This window comes from Montipora capricornis, chromosome 11, assembly GCF_036669925.1.
Source record: "Montipora capricornis isolate CH-2021 chromosome 11, ASM3666992v2, whole genome shotgun sequence".
NCBI classification, from domain to species: domain Eukaryota; kingdom Metazoa; phylum Cnidaria; class Anthozoa; order Scleractinia; family Acroporidae; genus Montipora; species Montipora capricornis.
Genome location: NC_090893.1, coordinates 39,938,164 through 39,955,663, shown reverse-complemented (window position 1 = coordinate 39,955,663; position 17,500 = coordinate 39,938,164). Strand labels below are relative to the sequence as shown.

Below are 17,500 nucleotides of genomic sequence, written 5' to 3'. Positions count from 1 at the left end.
CTACGCTTCAGGCGAAAAAATGCCAACTCTCGACACGCTTCAGGAGCTCACGCGTTATTCTGCCCCGCCGCTTAGAAAATATCATAAAAAATAAAGGAGGCTATACTGGTTACTAATATTTAAGATATTCGATGTAAAATCGATAAGGAATAACATACTTAATTTTCCAAGAGGTAGTTATAGTAATTACTGAGATAAAAGCCAACAAAATATCGGAACGAACTTTTGAAACACCCTGTCTACCTATTTATTTTATTTTTATTTTGTTTCTTTATTTCTTTACCTGTTTTACTATTAACTTGATTGTAAGTTACATAGCCCGCCTCGATTATCTTTGCTATATGCGGGCTGTGTATTTCTTCAATTTGTTGAATTTAAGCATTGAAATAAAATGATGATGATGATGATGACAACAATTTATTTATCATGTATAGATGTCGATGATATATACTGGGATTCAGTTTCTTGTTCATGAAATTTGATATCCTCGTCGTGCAAGATGAATATGTAACATATGTTTATGACTTATTAAACGTCAGCATTAAAGTGTTAATGTACACTAGGTATTTTTGATGATTCAAGACATTTTACAGGGAAAATCGAAAGAAACGTTTATGTAAATAAGAGAATTCTGTATCAGATATACAGATATTGATTAATCAAACATTTTTTTTGTTTTCCGCACATGAATTATTAATGAATTTCGTAAGACACTTATCATTCACATGTGAGGATATTGATGTCGTCGTAGTTACAGATATAATAATATATCTTTATACCATAATATAAGTGCATCCTATTCATGCGTGAATTCATGTGGCTGTTGATGTCATTACTGTAAGATACGAAGACAGTGAAAATACCTTCGGCTTTCTTCAGTAAAGGTGATCACTTTCCGATGCTTTTAAAATGAACAAAAACTGATATGTCTCTGATTTGGATTGTTATTATCTGTATAGTAAACAGAACGTGGTATATGACCGCGCGGGGATACGATTTTTTTCTTCTTGCGCTGGTATATCTCTCATTCGTTTGCTGCACTGACTCGTGAGATGTACGATCAGCACTCTTAAGACGCTTTCCATTTGACAGAACTGACCGGCCAGACGACGAGGCATTTGGAAGGACTAACTCTACAACGCCTTTAAATTAACACACTTTGAGGATGACAGATACTCCTCCAGAAGAATGCGAGGGGTTATCATGCAAGTGTTCCTTCTAATTGTTGCATTTTCTTTGCAAACTGATGTGTCTGGCCGGGTAGTTCTGACAAAGGGAAAGCACCCTAAGATAAAGACAAGTTCGTATTCCCGGCGGTCATGTAATATCATCCTCTATTTATTAATGCTTTTAAGGCTCTTTATAGAGCGAAGAGAAATATTAAGACGAAATTTTTTTGAACATCGAGCAATAAAGCGCGCCAGCGGCCAAAAATCCCATAAGAGCTTGCGCGCATCTTCAGGACTTGTACCGTCGGCCATATTGTGTTGCGGTGGAAGAGCACATAGAAGTTGTATTGAGTGCAAGTGATTAGCCAACCATTTTACACAGGTATTTCATTCAGTCACTTCGGAAAGATCTGTAAAGCTTTGAAAAAGGTTTTGAAGCGGTGAATTTATCGTATTTAGTTTAACCTTCTTGCAAGGTTATAACCAGTACGCAAATTGTTCGAAAAGATCTTTCTGCCGTAAGATTTCGAGTTCTCCGACTCTGCTAATAAGAGATCCAGTCTAGAATTAGTGTCAAGACTTGCTTTTGGACTATCTTGAGACTGCAAACCTAGGATGAATTCTTATTATACTTCTATTAAAATAGTGTGAACAGTTCTTTTGTCATTGCCTTGTCTGTGACCGGTGATCTGATATTCGAGTTAGAGGTAGTCAAGTTGATGTGGAAGCAGCTTCTGTCACTTGCGTTACGGTTCAGTGAGGTTTCCTACAGATCGTTTTCGGACTGCTGTTGTCGTTACAGCTCGGTGTACTCTATCGCTAGACCTTGCAAAAGGTAATTTTGTCCTTTTTTTTTTATTTTTGAAAGGTATTGAGTATTCGTGGATAGGTTCCTTTAGAGTTGATTTTCAGCTTATCTCCCGCACACTTCTTCCGTAAAAAGATTCGTGAGACCCCCAGTGTTTAAGTGTTTCCTTTTCAGTTCCCCCTTTAAAATTACACATCAAGATTGTGTTCAGCTTAGCTTCAATTGTCAACTTTCAATTTCGATTGTTGAGTTGAATTTATCATAAAATTTGCCACAAATGTTTCATTTTCCAATTCACTAGAGTTAAGTCTAGCTTATATCAAAGTTAAAAAAAAAAAGAGTTATTGAAGGTTTGATCTTTTTGAATAATTGAAAAAAAAAAAAAAAAAGAAAGAAATTAGTCCCAGCTGAGCCTCAGATATTGTAAACAATGTCTTCATCAGTACTTACTTATAGTATATGTAAGAAACCTACAAGGAAGAATCTCGTCCCATAAATGATGTTAAAGGAAAAATGTCAAGCCTGTAGGAATGCCACTATCCGCCTCTGATGTTCAGCGTCCAAATGCACAACTCCCCTGTACAAGCTAAAACATTTAAAGTCACTACCAAAGTCCACTTATGTCCAGGTTTGACCCTAATTAGATACATGCCCAATTTAAGTCTAAGCATTTGCTACCTATTTTCAACAATAAGGTAAGGGTAAAGGTCAGCATTATTTTTAGCTTTGGGTAAATGCAGCAGCTAATCTTCACTTAAAGAGTAGCATTTGGGAGACACTTTGAGACATAAATTGTCTGTATTCTGAGACACAAGTGATGTTGAAGTTGGCGAGAAGAGCAAGGGGACACTTCGTGACGCTTATTGAAATCTGCGTGCATCTAATTAGAGTCAAACCTGGACATATCTCCCAAAGTCAGTAGATGATTTGTTCCCTGAAGCTAAGAAAACTTTTTTGGAAAAAAAGTTTGGCTGTGTGGCCCTCATAAGCAGTTTAAGGTGCTGTGGTGCATGTTATGTAAGGTTGCACAGGCTGTCACCCAGTGTAAACAAAAGTGTTCCACAGCCCCTGTCTGCAAACAATTCTATTCAAAATCAAGTTGGTTGTGCCCCAGTGTCATATGAACTGACGTCAAAGCGCCTCAGCGGAGGATTTGAAACAAACTTTAAAACTGCGCAAGGTAAAAAGTGGCTGAACTTAAAACAGAAGTTGAAAACATGGGTCCCTCAAATGAACAGATCTGCCAGGAAATTCTTGAAGGCCAATTTGATGGGGTAAACTTTCCTTCTTTTAACTCACATGGTAAAATATTCTACCATACATATTCTACCTTACTAGTTGGTTTTTCAGTTTATTTGGATTGGTAATGAAAAGATGAACACAATTCAAGGATCTCCCAAGCCCGTGAAACTGAAAACATGGCATATTGTCATGCTTGTATAACAGGGTAAAAGTTACTACTGGTAACCCTGCAAAATACAGTAAAGACCCACACATAAGAACCTAGAATTTTCGAGGTCAGGCTGAGCAGGTTCTAATATTTTAGGCTATTTTTTCATAATTCAGGCTGATTACATGTAGTTTCTTAATAGGTTCTTATTTCTCAGAGGAACAATAAATTTCTATATTTTATTCATAAGATATGTAGACAGTATTGCACTGTAGCTTTATGGAAAACATATTTCTAGAGAAAATCCAATAAAATGCCAATCAAAGAAAACATATACACAATAGACCTAATCGGCTAACTCAATGTTGTACCCAATTCAAATCTCCCGAGATTAAGATTCTTTGTGTATTGTATTTGCATTATAATGTACCATTCATATTTAAATGATATGGAATTACCTGAAACAAAACGTTTTTTTCCCAAAGGGTTTGAATTGGGTACAACATTGAGTTGGCCGATTAGGTCTATAACAGGAGTTTTCTCGAGGGTGATTTTTTTGTAAAAGTACCTCTTTTTCTTTGCCAGGCTCTGCAGGTTCTTATATTTTTGGGTATTTTTAAAATGCCAAATTTCAGCCTGTACTAGGTTCTTATATGTGAGTTTGTACTGCATGCATTATTCCCTAAAATAGAAAACTAATCCAGGCTATAAAGAGTACTCTTTTTGCATTCTAATAATCAGATCAGAGTCAGTAATTATTACTGACTAATTCAACGTCAGGACATTCTTCCTTTACCTTTGATAATAAAAAAATAAGATCACAATATTTTTCACCTCTATCAGTACTTTGCACGCATACTGGCTTTAGCAATGTTTTGGAAACATGATTGTAAACATTTCTTACTAGAAGTAAAAAGTAAAAGGAGCAAGCCATTGTCTTCACTTCTTTCAAATTCCATTCAGGAAAAAGTGAATGCAAATGCTAACATCATGGAGGGCTTAGCTCTCAGCTACTCCAGAGAGAGACCTGGAAGTCCCAAATGGGTTGAACTGTTGAACTGTGTGGCACAGCAATACACAAATAAGGAAATTAAGCAAATGTTCAGGTTTACTAACAGTCGAGGAGAAGAAGTATCATGCACAGACTACGAATTAACAAAAGCTAGACTTTATAGTAAGATGTATGGTCCAGGAGCAGCACTTCCGAAAATAAGACGCCAATATAGTCATAAACTTCCACCAGAAACCATTGCTTTTGTCTTAGAATTTATCCATCATCTAGACAGTGAAGAGTATTCATCTTATAAAAGTGGCCCCTGTGATGGAAAACAAAAATCATGGATAAGTGAATTATTAGGAGGAGGAAATCAACCTGTTTTGTGGTTCAATTAAGCAAAACAAGTCTGCCTTTTATGACAGATATACATTGTAAACAGGAATGTAAACATTGGGAGATTAGACCTATAAGCTTTAGTACAATTTTTAAGGGTTTGTCTGCAGAAAATTTCAAAATAATGGCAGAGAAGGCAGGACTCTAATATTTGCACAAAACTTGGCGCGGAGTATTTCATCGTGGTAGATAAGCTGCTAACTCGTTTAGGTGAAATGCTGAGGAGCCAATGTAAACCAGACATAACCCAAGGATTAATGAGCAAAGCAAAGACGTTAACAAATAATATATGACTGTTTCCGGTACAAGAAAATTCAGAACGAACATATTTTTGCTACAGTGGTACATCTTCCAACACCATCTAACAGGACATTTCAACAGCTTTGCTCTTTCCACACGCCAGCATTCTAACTTAAGTTTTTTGGCATCACCTTCACTTTTTTGAGCAATAAAAATTCTTGGAAATGATGTGAACTTTCCAAAAATAATGTACAAGGCAAAGAATGTTGGTGTCCAAATATGAAAAGTACAACCGTCAGGCTGAAGAACGCTCGCACGTGAAGGAAGCTCGAACGCAAGTGGTTTCGAATGTCAATTATGTAAACAAATTGAGGTGTTGTATTTTCAAACTAAAATTACGCAACTGGTTCAAAACAAAACCACATTTATTTAGGTAGCACTGAAAAGCTTGCACTTTAACGTTCTGTATTGTAGTGACATATGTCTGGTACACTATACAATGAACTTACAACAAAGCGGATAAACAGTGCTGCCATAAAGAATTCGTTAACCAATTATATCTGCCACAAAGGAATCGCGGATGATTGGAAAAGTTCATGATTTCAAAAGCATTTTACTATGCAAAGTGAAAGCAACAGAGGTGATGTTCAAAATAACAGTATGATCAGTAATCCAGTACTTACCAAATGGAAGCAGATCTCTTGCTGAAAGGGCGATGTTTAAAGTTGAGAAATGCACTACCCTGCAAGTTTGAGGCGAGATCAGACAACCGGTTCAAATACATTTAAAGCAAATAATGCTCAAATCAAGTGTAGAACATCTAGAAATTTTCAATTAAGACGTGCAATCCTTGGTACAACAAGATTTTTTCAGCGTAGCCTGACAAGAACGAGGTAAGTAATATGGGTTTCGCAAAACGGTGTATCTTATTTTCAATTCCCAAACGCATAAAAACTCAAGGATGTATATTCCGTTTACGCTGAAACAACTAACAAAATTACGGTTTCAACAGAACAGATGAAGTCAAAACCTTCATTTTGAAATGTTGGCAGTTTCATAACGTTCACAAATAATCTCGTTTGAGCCTTTTCTTCTCAAGGGAAAATCTCGCTCAATGAATTGGAGAACGCAAGTTGAGCTCGACCGGCTTAACGCTCGACCCTTACGCTAATTGTGCTTTAACACAGCCTTTCAAAGAGATTTCAGAGTTTTAAAGTATCAATTGTTATTGAAATAACTTAGGTTATAGAAGTAAAACAATTACATACCTTTAATGAATTGATTTGGCAAGATAGTATCGACAGTAAACCGTCTCAAACCGTCAGAATCAGCCATAACTTCTGTGACAAACGGCCAGCATTGTTCGCATCTCATGGCAAGTCTACTGAAGCAAATCTCCCATTTGCATCCTAGGGGTTTTTCTACCACAAAATGCTTCATATCCTTCCGACAAAGGTTAGAAATGAGCCAGGGAACAGGACTTTTTGTGAGTCGAAATGATTATTGCGGCCATCAAAATATTCCCTGGCGCGAAACACACGTGATTCCAACTAAAATTGACTGGCGGCAAAAGATTATTATGGTATTTTTGGCCGCGCAATGCTCGAAGTTAAAACAAAACTCGTCTTAACCACTTTTTGAAAGAGATTTTTTGTGACATGCGGAATAAAGTCAAGGAAAGTGGGTTCCGCTTCAGGAGCTTGTTTCTTCACGCATATCACAAAAATCCAATTCAATCATTATTGTTTAATCAAGTATTGTTTTAGAGAAAGATGTCAAGCCACAAAAGCACTATTTCCCCACTTCGTCAGTAGGGAAATAATATTATCATTCTCTTGTTAACTTTCGGTTTGAAAGCCAAAAGTTTAAAGATTGTAAATCACTCCATAATGTCCACCGAATGAGTGAATAAACGTTAAACACAAATGTTGTCTGGAATTTATAATTGTTTTGAAACTAGTTTAAAACATAGTTAGTAGAGGTTTAAAACTATTGTAGTTTTACTTGCTCTTATTGCCACAATCTAAAACGCTTGAACCAAAAAATGTAAAAACCTTTAAAACATTTTAAACATAACCAAGAATGAACTCTAACGAGAATCTCATGAATCCGCTAAAATGAATTACTCAAACTTTTTGCGCCATCCTTTCATGGAGTGACTCATAGATCTGGTGTGCGGTTATGTTGATTTGTATTCCCCCCCTTTTTTAGCCTCAAGTTCATCTGCAAAAGGTCAGGTATGTCGAGTGCCTGTTGAAGATCGTATCTACGTTGGAAAACGCAGATATCGCACCCTCTGCTGGCCCAGCGTGTTGGGAAGACATGTAACCTTGACTCCGCCTCCTGGATATGTACCCAATCTGTATGAAGTGGAAGTTTACTCGGCTCAAACAGGTATAATATTTACAATATAATAAGCTTGTATTTTCACTGATTTACTCATTTCTGCCCTCCAGCCTTTCTTGATTATAATGTAATTTGGCAAGTTATGCAACTGTTACATCTTTCGCATGCAAAATTACTTTTCTCTTAATGCTCACAAGAGTTCAACTTCATTAAAATATACTGACTGGTAATCCTAGCTGACACAATGAATGTAATTCAGACTAATTCAGGAAATCAACTTTTTGGTAGAAGTTAAGAATCCGATCCCATCAACACGTCGGCCAGCACGTCGGCCAACGCGTCGGTCGACACACCACCAACACACTACCGACACAACGGCCGACACACTACCGACGCGTTGGTCGACACACTACTGACACTTTGGTCGACATGCACACTACAGACACTACTCTTTAGAATTTTGTTATTTCTTTCAGTTGGAAGCAAGAACAACTTGATAAGGAAGCAAATAGCTGCCATTTTTAAAATGAAACACTAGTACCTAGGTCTTCTCGATGTTTTGGCAAGGGTCGGTTACCAAAGCGGGGAGTTGATTTGCAAGTTCATTATAAAGGATTGGGAAGTTTAAACTCTTTATTGATCATTGACTTTTTAATATGTGGTGGCTCCTAAAGGAGCCGTTTGTAATTGCAATTTTACTGCAGTGGAAACTGTTCAGCGATGACTTTCAGCGACTGCTCAAATGCTCGGTCTCTTTCGAAGTTAGAGCCTTCCTCGGCATAGCGGAGCTGCGAATTGTAAACAAAATGACGTACCAAAGCACCCTGGAGAGGCTGGGAAACCCGAAACTTTCAGTTAAAATGATCGAGCAGGAGTGCCAAAGGCAGCTGGGCGATCTGTTGCCGTTTGTGAAACGACACCGCATCGCGAAGAGGCTGTTGCCGATGGCGTTGGAAGATGCCACGCGTTTGCCAGAGTGAAAATTGGGTTCTAATAACACTTGTCGTAATGGGAACTGGGTTCTAATATCACGAAATACAAGATGGCGGTCAAAAGTAAATTTCTTATTTTCATATCGTAGTGAAAGTTTTCCGTCGAATACATTTCCGTTCAGTTTGAAAAAGGTACGTTTAGGTTTTCAACAGTTCAATAAGGCCCAAATGAGTCACCGACACGCCACTGACGCACCACCGACGCATCTTATACGTTATAAGATTAAACAGCGGCCAACGCGTCGGCCGACGTGTTGATGGGATCGGATTCTTAACTTTTACCAACTATTTTTAGACGACAGCCTATAATAAAGAGACAATTAGACAATCGCTTTAATTGAATTTAATTGCTTGCATCATGAACTTCATCTGCATCATATTCGACTGAAATGCGACCTGTAAATTGTAGGCCTAAATTACCGTCATTTGTGGTAAATTATGGTGGTTTGTGGTAGTTCTTTAGGATCTCGGAGCACGAAGAGTAAATTAAGGAGGCTGCAAAGGGTTTTTATCTCAGAACACTCACGTTTAAGCCATACACTTAAACTGGTCGCGTCAGCTCATGAATCCAAAAGTGTGAACAGAAATAAAAATGCGACCTAAAATCGCATAAACTGGGAAAAAAATTTTTTTAGAGGTGTTAAGCAATATGTCGAAATGTCGTTTCTTCGCAAATTCTTTTACAATTTTTTTTCAACGATCTTCCAACGATGTTTTCACAAATAATGCAAGTTCTGCTAGATTAATTCTAGGTAAAAGTTTAATGAAATTTTCAAAATATTTTTTAAGGAATTTTGGTCTATTTTTCGAAACTGATTTTAATTAAAAGGACTTTTGGCAGTGTCGTACCGCTGCGATCATGGCAACAGTCGGGGACTTGTGGACAACCTTTAGAATTTGCCTGAAAAAGGTAGTAGACAGATATCAAGGTGTTTGTCATCTAAGAGATCTTTGTTGTAATCCTTTTCCTTTCGGAAACTCACTCGTGCCTGTGGAAAACCCTTTGGAGCCTCCTTAACAATCCTCATTAAGACCAATAACTCATTCAAAACTGGGTGGGAGTCGCAATCCTGTATGCCCTCACTGGTATGTGAACTTGAAAACGGATTCATTACTCTGCTGTTGAGAAAGGTCCTCTAGCGTAAGAGTGTAAAGTCGTTTTCTTCAGAAGAAGATCATGTTTTTATATTGAAGAAACAGACATGTATGTTTAGCCTAATGCCTTCAAAAACCGAAATTATTATTTACGGAAGCCGTAACTCAGTCCAACTTTTGTAGAATTTGCATGACCATGTCTCGAGGAACAGTAAAGCTTGTTCCTAACTTACTCATGATATCCAAGAAGTGATGAAGGGACCTCAATTTGACGTTTGATTATTTCCCGAATAGAGTCATCCGAATTAACTAGGGGGTTTCTTCTTCGCAACCCATATATACTAACAGAATTAACCATTGGAGGGTAATGTGAAGTGCTAGTTTTCTACCCATGTTAGCTATGTGAACGTTGGCCCTAGTAACGGAATTAAGCCCACAGAAGGACAGAGAAAAACTCTGACCAGGGTGGGAATTGAACCCACCACCTTCCGGTTACATCACCGCTGCTCTACCGACTGAGCTACGAGCTCAGGCGGGAGCAAGTTGTGGGAATTTAAAGGGGCTAGGTCACGCTATTTTACGTCATTTTGTTTAATTTTGTTAATTATGAGCTCTAAACGTCAAATTGGCAGAGCAAGATTCTTTCATTTGCAAAATCACGGCCACATAACAACTGAGAATGATTTTCCAGCTTTGTAAATGACATTTTGATATAGACTGATATAAATTTGAAAAAAGGTGGGCCGACGTTTTTCAAATTTACCCAAATTCAATCCATTTCAATCCTCTCCAGTTTTGTCCATCCATGTCCCTTCTTGGCTTCCCTGTGTTTTGTTAGAGTTCTTCTATAGTTTTGAACAGTTATTTTGATATTTTAGTCAATTCTATGACCATTCGATCAGTGCTGAAATTGCCTAAAATTGCGTGACCTAGCCCCTTTAAGATGTCAATTTCACGGCAAATGTATATATATACTAACGTAGACTTCTCTTCAAAGTGCTCACGTTCATAGAAATCCCATGGTCTTCTAGCAGAAGTGAGAAATGTTCTCATAACGAAATCTCTTTCAAAGTAATTTTAATTTTAATAATATTAATTGGATCTCTCATCTGTCGAATCATGGATGTCAAAATTGGGCGTGAATCTAATTTGGGACGTCAAACAAGGACATCAGTGGTCGAATCGCACAACACACTTTCCTACTCACGTCTCTTTAGTGTTCCACACCCTCGGCAGAATACCTCGTTGTTCCCAAATTCTCTAAATTCCACATTTATGGCAGACGGAACCATCGTGCTTTCTACTGTAAACTCCTTTCAGGCAAAACTCCACCATGAGGGAGGAGAGGCGTGTGACGCTGGCTGACTGCTGGCCCAGTTATTACGTGACAAAAATTATTTGCAGCTTCAAAATATTTTTGTGTATTTCACAGCGATTCGTGGATTGAAAACTGTTTTCGAATTTTTAGAAAAGTTATTTGTGGATCCAATAACTTTAATAGGATTTGTAAAAGTATTTCAGATGTGAAAAACTCTTCAACACTGATTTGCAAAAACAATTCTTATTTCCAATTTTTCTTTGGATTTGACGAATATTTTGCGATTGTCCCTTATCAGCTTCCGTAATTATTACCACACAAGTGAATAGTTCTCTCTGCGTGCGCTGATTGGCTAAGTCAGAGTTAATTATCCAATTACTATTCCTCTCCGAGTAGCCGGCGTCCGAGATCTGAAATTTCCCACCACATTTTACACAAATAAAGTAGTTTTTTGGTTCGCCTTTTTTTCAGCTTGTGTGGTGTATACTAAAACAATTATTCACCTTTTCTCCTGTGACTAATTGTTAAATATCAGGTGTCTATAAATTTCAAAGTTGTGCTAGTGAGTATCTTCAACATTTAGAGTCGGACAATTTTCTTTTTATTATTTCTACTGGATTTGCTTACATTGAGGCCTTGTTAGGGGAGTTTTAGTCGTCCCTTATCTCTAAAATTACTGAGGCTGTTATCCCTAAAATTACTTATCAAAACTATCTTGGTTATCCCTTATCCCTACAATTGCTTTGTCAGTTATCCCTTACTCCTAAAACCCCTAATGAGGCCTCTACATTTCAAGTCTGTTGTCACCGAATGAAAAGCCAACCTTTTCCACTGCAGGTCTTCCGGTTCATTATAGCCAAGACGACAATTATGCTAATTCTGGATAAATAATTTAGCTGGTACTTGGCTCTAAGTCTTTCCCATGTATAGTCAGATGAGGTAATTGCACAGCGACAGAACAACACGGCCAAGAACTTTTATCTGGAAGTAACCACATTAGTTATTGGACTTTTGATGTCATAAACTACACAGCTGTCAAATCCACTCGTCCTGCTAATATAATCTCTTTTTTTTGTTTAGGCTGTCAGATTCAAGCAATTAGCTGGTTCATTATTGGAAGTTTTCCAGATGACATCGCCTCAGCTTCCTCATCCAGACTTGGCTATGGACCTGAACATTGTCGACTGTACGGAAATGGTGCGTGGTTACCAAGCACCCAAAAAAATGTTAGCGACTTCTTACAAATCAACCTTGGTTATGAGTTCTACATTTGCGCCACAGCAACTCAAGGAAACCCAACTGATGATCAATGGACAACAAAATACAAGATATATACATCGTTGGACAACATGAACTGGACGACCTACAAAGAGAATGGGACAGAAAAGGTTTGTAATTAACCAGACTTCTTTCAACATATTCTATGGGAAAATTCCGGCACCACCTGATGAGGAAATTCCATGTCAGATTTGACGCGAAAAACCACAGGTACGCCAAGCTAACGGTGTAATTTGAGGGGCAGCACTAAAAGCCGGAATCCAGAATCGGGAATCTGAAAACAGGAAAGGGAAAACCAGAAACCGGATTTTTGATTCTGGATTTTAGTGCTGCCGTAATTTGATCATCACGATCAGTTAAAATTATAAGCGTTTGTATGGGAATTTGAAAACGTGTTTAGGAGTCGAAAATAAAGAACATGAATCCCACAAAGATGACTTACCTTGTCTTTCCGATACCTTATCAATGCTTTTGTGGCGTACTTTGGCCATTTCAGCGCTATTCCAGTGGGTTCTAGGTTCGCTGTTTTCTCTCTATATATTTATCTTCAAGGTTGGAAACTCCGATGAAGCAGTTGGAAACAAAAGCTGCTATAAATTCTTCCAAATTCCACCGAGACCAAGGATAATAGTACTGCTACATATTTCAATCGTCATATCAGACAAACTTTCATGGAAAGGAATTAAAAATCGCCGAAATGGGCTAATTTTGCCCTTATCAACGTGCTTAATTCGGATGTACCGTGCACGAAACCGTTGCAAAACACCTTACCGACCGCGCCCAAGGTTCATATTTGTTACACACAGGATGGGCGACGAGGCTTTAAGCTGATCTTACACGAGCCGATTTTTAAGGCCGATTTTTAATCCATGTTACACGAGACAGCTTTTAACGCAACTTTGTTGCAGCAACGGTATGTTACACGAGACGATTTCAACGCAACATTGCTCGCAACACTTGAAGCCAGGCTCCTGCTAGAGAAATATGACGGACAATGAGTTAAGAAGACGGCGGCTGAAAATCATTCAGGTTCTGTTGTTAGTGGACGAATTGGAATAAGGGAAAGGAAGAAATCGGGAACGAATTATTTCGACAATAATTTGGATTAGACGGAGGGAGGAAAGAGGGGTATATCATCAGTTAATAAGAGAGTTAGCTCTTGACGATGTTGCATTAAAAGTCAGCGGCATGGGTGTTACACGCACCAACACCAACAAAATTCGGGCAACAATGTTGCAGGTTTTTGAATCGCTTTCAAAACCCTGCAACATGTTGCTGCAACAAAATGTTGCATTAAAAATCGCCCTTTGCACCCTGTTACACGAGGCAACTTTTAACGCAACAATGTTGCGTTAAAAATCGGCTCGTGTAACATCACCTTCAGTCTCAATGACAGGTACAACGTGAGACTCTTCTCTGGAAAGTACTCAGCTGTCATGCACAAACGGACAAAGCTCAGGGAAATGCTGACGCATGAAAGATGTTTCGCAAACAAAACACAAACATTCAGTTTGTTTACAGTGTATCTGTCACTGACATCGTCGCCCACCTTGGTGTGTAACAAATTTGAACTTGGGCTTGGTGGGTAAGGTGTTTTCCAAAGGCCGTGCACGAAACTGTTTGGCAGAGCCTTGTCGACGGTCCTCGATGGAGGAGAGGCGTTAGATTAGCAAGCCGAAATTCCAGCACCGCAGCTGTTTTGTCCGATAGAGAAGGTATTAGTTAGAGGAGGGTTTTAACGTGCATTGGGCTAAGTCTGGAGGCGACCTGAGCGTTCGGAAAGAATTTACGGCTGATTTACTTCGGCGGATATGCGAGACCGCCGCCAGCAAGTAACCAACCTTGAGGAATCATATATAATTATGAGAGAGCAACGGTAGAACTAACACTCCCTAGAATCACGCTGAAACGGCCAGAAATGCTAAGAACATACCGTAAATAAGACAAGGAGGCAAGGTAAGAAATTCTGGTGTATTCTTATTTTAATGCCCTAAATAACGATCGCTAAGGCCTGTTTTAAACGTCGCATTTTACATGTGGCGAATCTAATGCAAATGAAAAAATCTATTGTTTTCGCTCATTTGCATTTGATTCAGCACATGTAAAATGCGGCGTTTAAAACGGGCCTAAATTCGCCACAAAAGAGCATGTAAAATTTATGTAACGCAACAACGATTCTCCGTGAGCTTGGGGTGAGATGGTAAAAGTGTCTTTGAATTGCACAGCGTGTTCAAAGATGAAGCCAGGAATTTAGTTTACCTTTTGTCGAATGCTGCAGTATTCAATGAGGGGGGTTCAAAACCTCCCGCTTCCCGTACCTTTATCTCCCGGCTCCCACCCTTATTAGTCCTGCTCCCGTCCCCTATAAATTAGAAGACGCAAAACACATCTTGGTCATTTAGCTACGTAATTCTTAAGTGATGACGGTCTCAATTGTTCCAACTTGCAGTTGTGAATAGACCTCTTTACAGTTGTGTACCATTCTCGCCACCAGAGTCTCGGTTCGACCCAAGGCTCTGGGAAACTCTATGTAGGAGACCATGGGCCGTAGGGTTCTTATAGCCAAGAACTGGCTATTTAAATCTTACGGCGACTGCTCACTCCTGGTACTAACATGAATGCACCAATTAGAGACGCTTTTGATTGTTCTTCACGAAAACCAATGAGAAGACACTTTGTTTCAGGGTTCCCCAGAGATCTTCTCTCCCTCAGTCAAGAGAAGAGCTCTGGAGTCGAGATTGAGTTTTGTGCTTAGTTACCTGCGCATGGTTGTTCGAAAGCCGATTAACTTAATCCATCATTAGCGTAAGCTTTTGTTTCATGTTTTCAACTTTTTGATGAAAGTTGTTTTGCTTATTTTTGTTTTTCAAGATTGACTTCCTCTAATGTAAATTTTGCCGAATATCAACGTTAAACAGCATTTGGGAGTAGAGAAATAAACTCCTTGGTTAATTTTTAAATTTGGGTATTAGTGTTAATCGGCTTTTGAACAACCGGGCCCAGACCTTTAAGTGAAAGTGAAGCTAGTACAGTGTTGACCTTGTTATGATACAGACCTCCCTCCTTTTCTCATGGTAATGATGTTTTTGTCATGCTAATTATTAAGAATTTACATAAGAAAAACAGTGATGTTTCTATCAAAACAAGGTCAACTCCAGCCTCATTTTCATTCATAGGCCAGGTAACTAAGCACACAACTGTAATATGGTCTGTTGTCTCGTGTTCTGATCGGTAGCCTCGCAGCTCCTACAAGGTCTCACCTGATTGGAGACCACCCTTGAGGTTTAACAAAAGAACAAATAACAGAAACAATGGACCCTAGAGGATAGAGTTGCAGCCCTTTTGTTTTAGGCCTAGGGTCCATTGTTTCTGTTATTTGTTGTTTTGTTAAACCTCAAGGGTGGTCTCCAATCAGGTGAGACCTTGTAGGAGCTGCGAGGTGACCCGTTCTGATAAATACACGTTTCCTGGGGCGGATCCAGATTTTCACGAAATGTGGCCTGATTAAAGGTGCCTCCGAATTCTGCGGGCATGTTGGGGACACCTTTGGAAAATTTTGAATTTTTTATACTCGGAAAGGAGTTTTCAGGCATTCTGTTGCAAATTCAGCGTGTTTTTATTTCCCGTTTGTTAAAGTTCAAATTCCATATTTTTGCATTAAAATGTAACAGAGCTGCGCAAAATGATATATGTTATTTGCCAGCTGGGAGGTCCGTGTAGCGAAAAACTGTGACTGAGGTCTTGAAAATGTTGCCTGAGCTTTTCCAAGGCCGAGATCCAGTTTTTCGCTCTACGGACCGACCCTTAGCTGGTAAATAACTTTTTTACTTTTCTCTCTCTTTTCCTTTTTGAAGTCACTCTTCTTTAAGTCTTGACTCGCACCGCATTTGATAGCGAATGCAGTACGCGACTTACAAACTGAACGTTTCAAAGAGAAACATTTTTATTTGAATTCAGGCCATTATATTTTCAGGCCTCCTGTCTTCTAAAAATCTGTTTAATTTTGAAACACTTACTTTTGGATATAAACGGATCGGTGTCAAAAAATGGAAATTTAAGGTCATTACATAAGCTCACGCAACCAAGGCTAGGATTCCGCCCGGGTTGGCCGGCAAGATAAGAAAGTTCCGCCTGCTCCCAGGGCCAATCAGATTGCAGGATTCGCAGAATACCGCCCGCTCACGCATTGAGAAAAAAAACATGAAACGTTATGTACTTCGGATCAAATTTTCCTGTATGAAAGTATGAGAAAGGTATGCTGTAGTTAAACCTTTTTGAAACTTTGTGTTTCACCAAAGACGGGATCCATAAGAAGCATTCTTCGGGGTATATATCTTTCCACAAAACGCTGAACTACAGCATTGTAGGTGACGGGTTTTTCGTTGTGACTGGCCGACTGGAAATCGTCTGGATCACAGGGCTGGTGAAAAAAGAAACACATTCGCAGCGAACCAAAATATTCAAATACCGGTACTTATTTGTTTCTTAATCAGAAAACGTTTTAGCTACATCGAACAGCAGCGAATTAGCCTTCTTATTTAAGATGTACTTGTATTTATTTTATATTTTTACAAGTTTATGACGCTAGGTGTTTCAACTTAGGGGGCTCGATCAAACCACCTGAACACCCCTCCCCCTCCCCCCCAGGGCCCCCCCCGGTTTTCAACAATCTGTCCGGAGTTTGTTGGGATCATAAAGTCATTAAAAAGTGGAAGTGGGATATGACGAACTTGCAGCGAAATGTCACCACGTAGTGAAATCTTAGTCCGTTCTGATTCACGGTCATTGACCGAATGCATAAATGGGGGCCTCACTTTTTTAAGCCTCGTTTGCATGGACAAAATACAAAATAAATGTTTCTTGAGAGTGAGGCTAGTGAGTCTAATTAGCACAGAAACAAAAGAATACATTTTTGGCCGCCATTTATGCATTCCGTTTATAAGGAGCAAGCTCCCAAGAAGGACTGTTCCATGCACGGACTCCGACCTTTCACTACCGCACCGAAAAATACTAAGACCTATTAAAATAGTCTTCGACGACATTTTTATGATGAACTCGCTTCGCTTTGCCTAGACTTTCGAAAAGTCCTTCGTCTCATGTAGATGACGCGCAGAACGAAGGACTTTTCATACTTGATTGGCGCCAATTTTAGCGACCCAAACATCAGAGTAGTCCTCGTGGACCCCAGGGGATAAGCTCAGGGGATAGAATTGTCAATCAAAATTTGTCATACGCAGTGAAGCGTGACTTTCAACATAGCTACTAAGGCCACCGGATATTCCGAATTGCGCTACTATCAGGGAAAAACAATTCAAGAATATCTGTCTTGCAGAGATATGTTTGTGTCTGCTCCAACGGGAGCTGGGAAAAGTCTGGCCTTTGAACTAGCCCCCTACGCTTTTGATCGTTTACTTGGAGAGGATTGCAATGCTATCGTCTTTGTAATTGTTCCACCTATTTCACTCATGAAAGAT

General features: G+C 39.1%; 3 protein-coding genes and 1 long non-coding RNA gene across 4 annotated transcripts in view; 3 read left to right on the top strand and 1 right to left on the bottom strand.

The window, feature by feature from the left end:
- Positions 1–17,500, top strand: part of LOC138024287 (lactadherin-like) — a 296,558-nt gene that overhangs the window by 127,963 nt on the left and 151,095 nt on the right. The window lies entirely within an intron of this gene.
- Positions 1–17,500, top strand: part of LOC138024267 (single-stranded DNA-binding protein 3-like) — a 699,715-nt gene that overhangs the window by 541,834 nt on the left and 140,381 nt on the right. The window lies entirely within an intron of this gene.
- Positions 1–17,500, top strand: part of LOC138024753 (uncharacterized) — a 79,820-nt gene that overhangs the window by 45,415 nt on the left and 16,905 nt on the right. The window contains exons 3-4 of the mRNA XM_068871949.1: positions 7,209–7,391; positions 11,829–12,136. Coding sequence (XP_068728050.1) covers positions 7,209–7,391; positions 11,829–12,136 — 491 coding nt within the window. The remainder of the gene's footprint in view (positions 1–7,208; positions 7,392–11,828; positions 12,137–17,500) is intronic.
- LOC138024292 (uncharacterized) lies at positions 4,458–6,561 on the bottom strand. The gene is made up of 3 exons (XR_011126960.1): positions 6,266–6,561; positions 5,681–5,739; positions 4,458–4,683 (listed from the first exon to the last, which is right to left on the bottom strand). It is a non-coding gene; the product is annotated as an uncharacterized lncRNA (long non-coding RNA).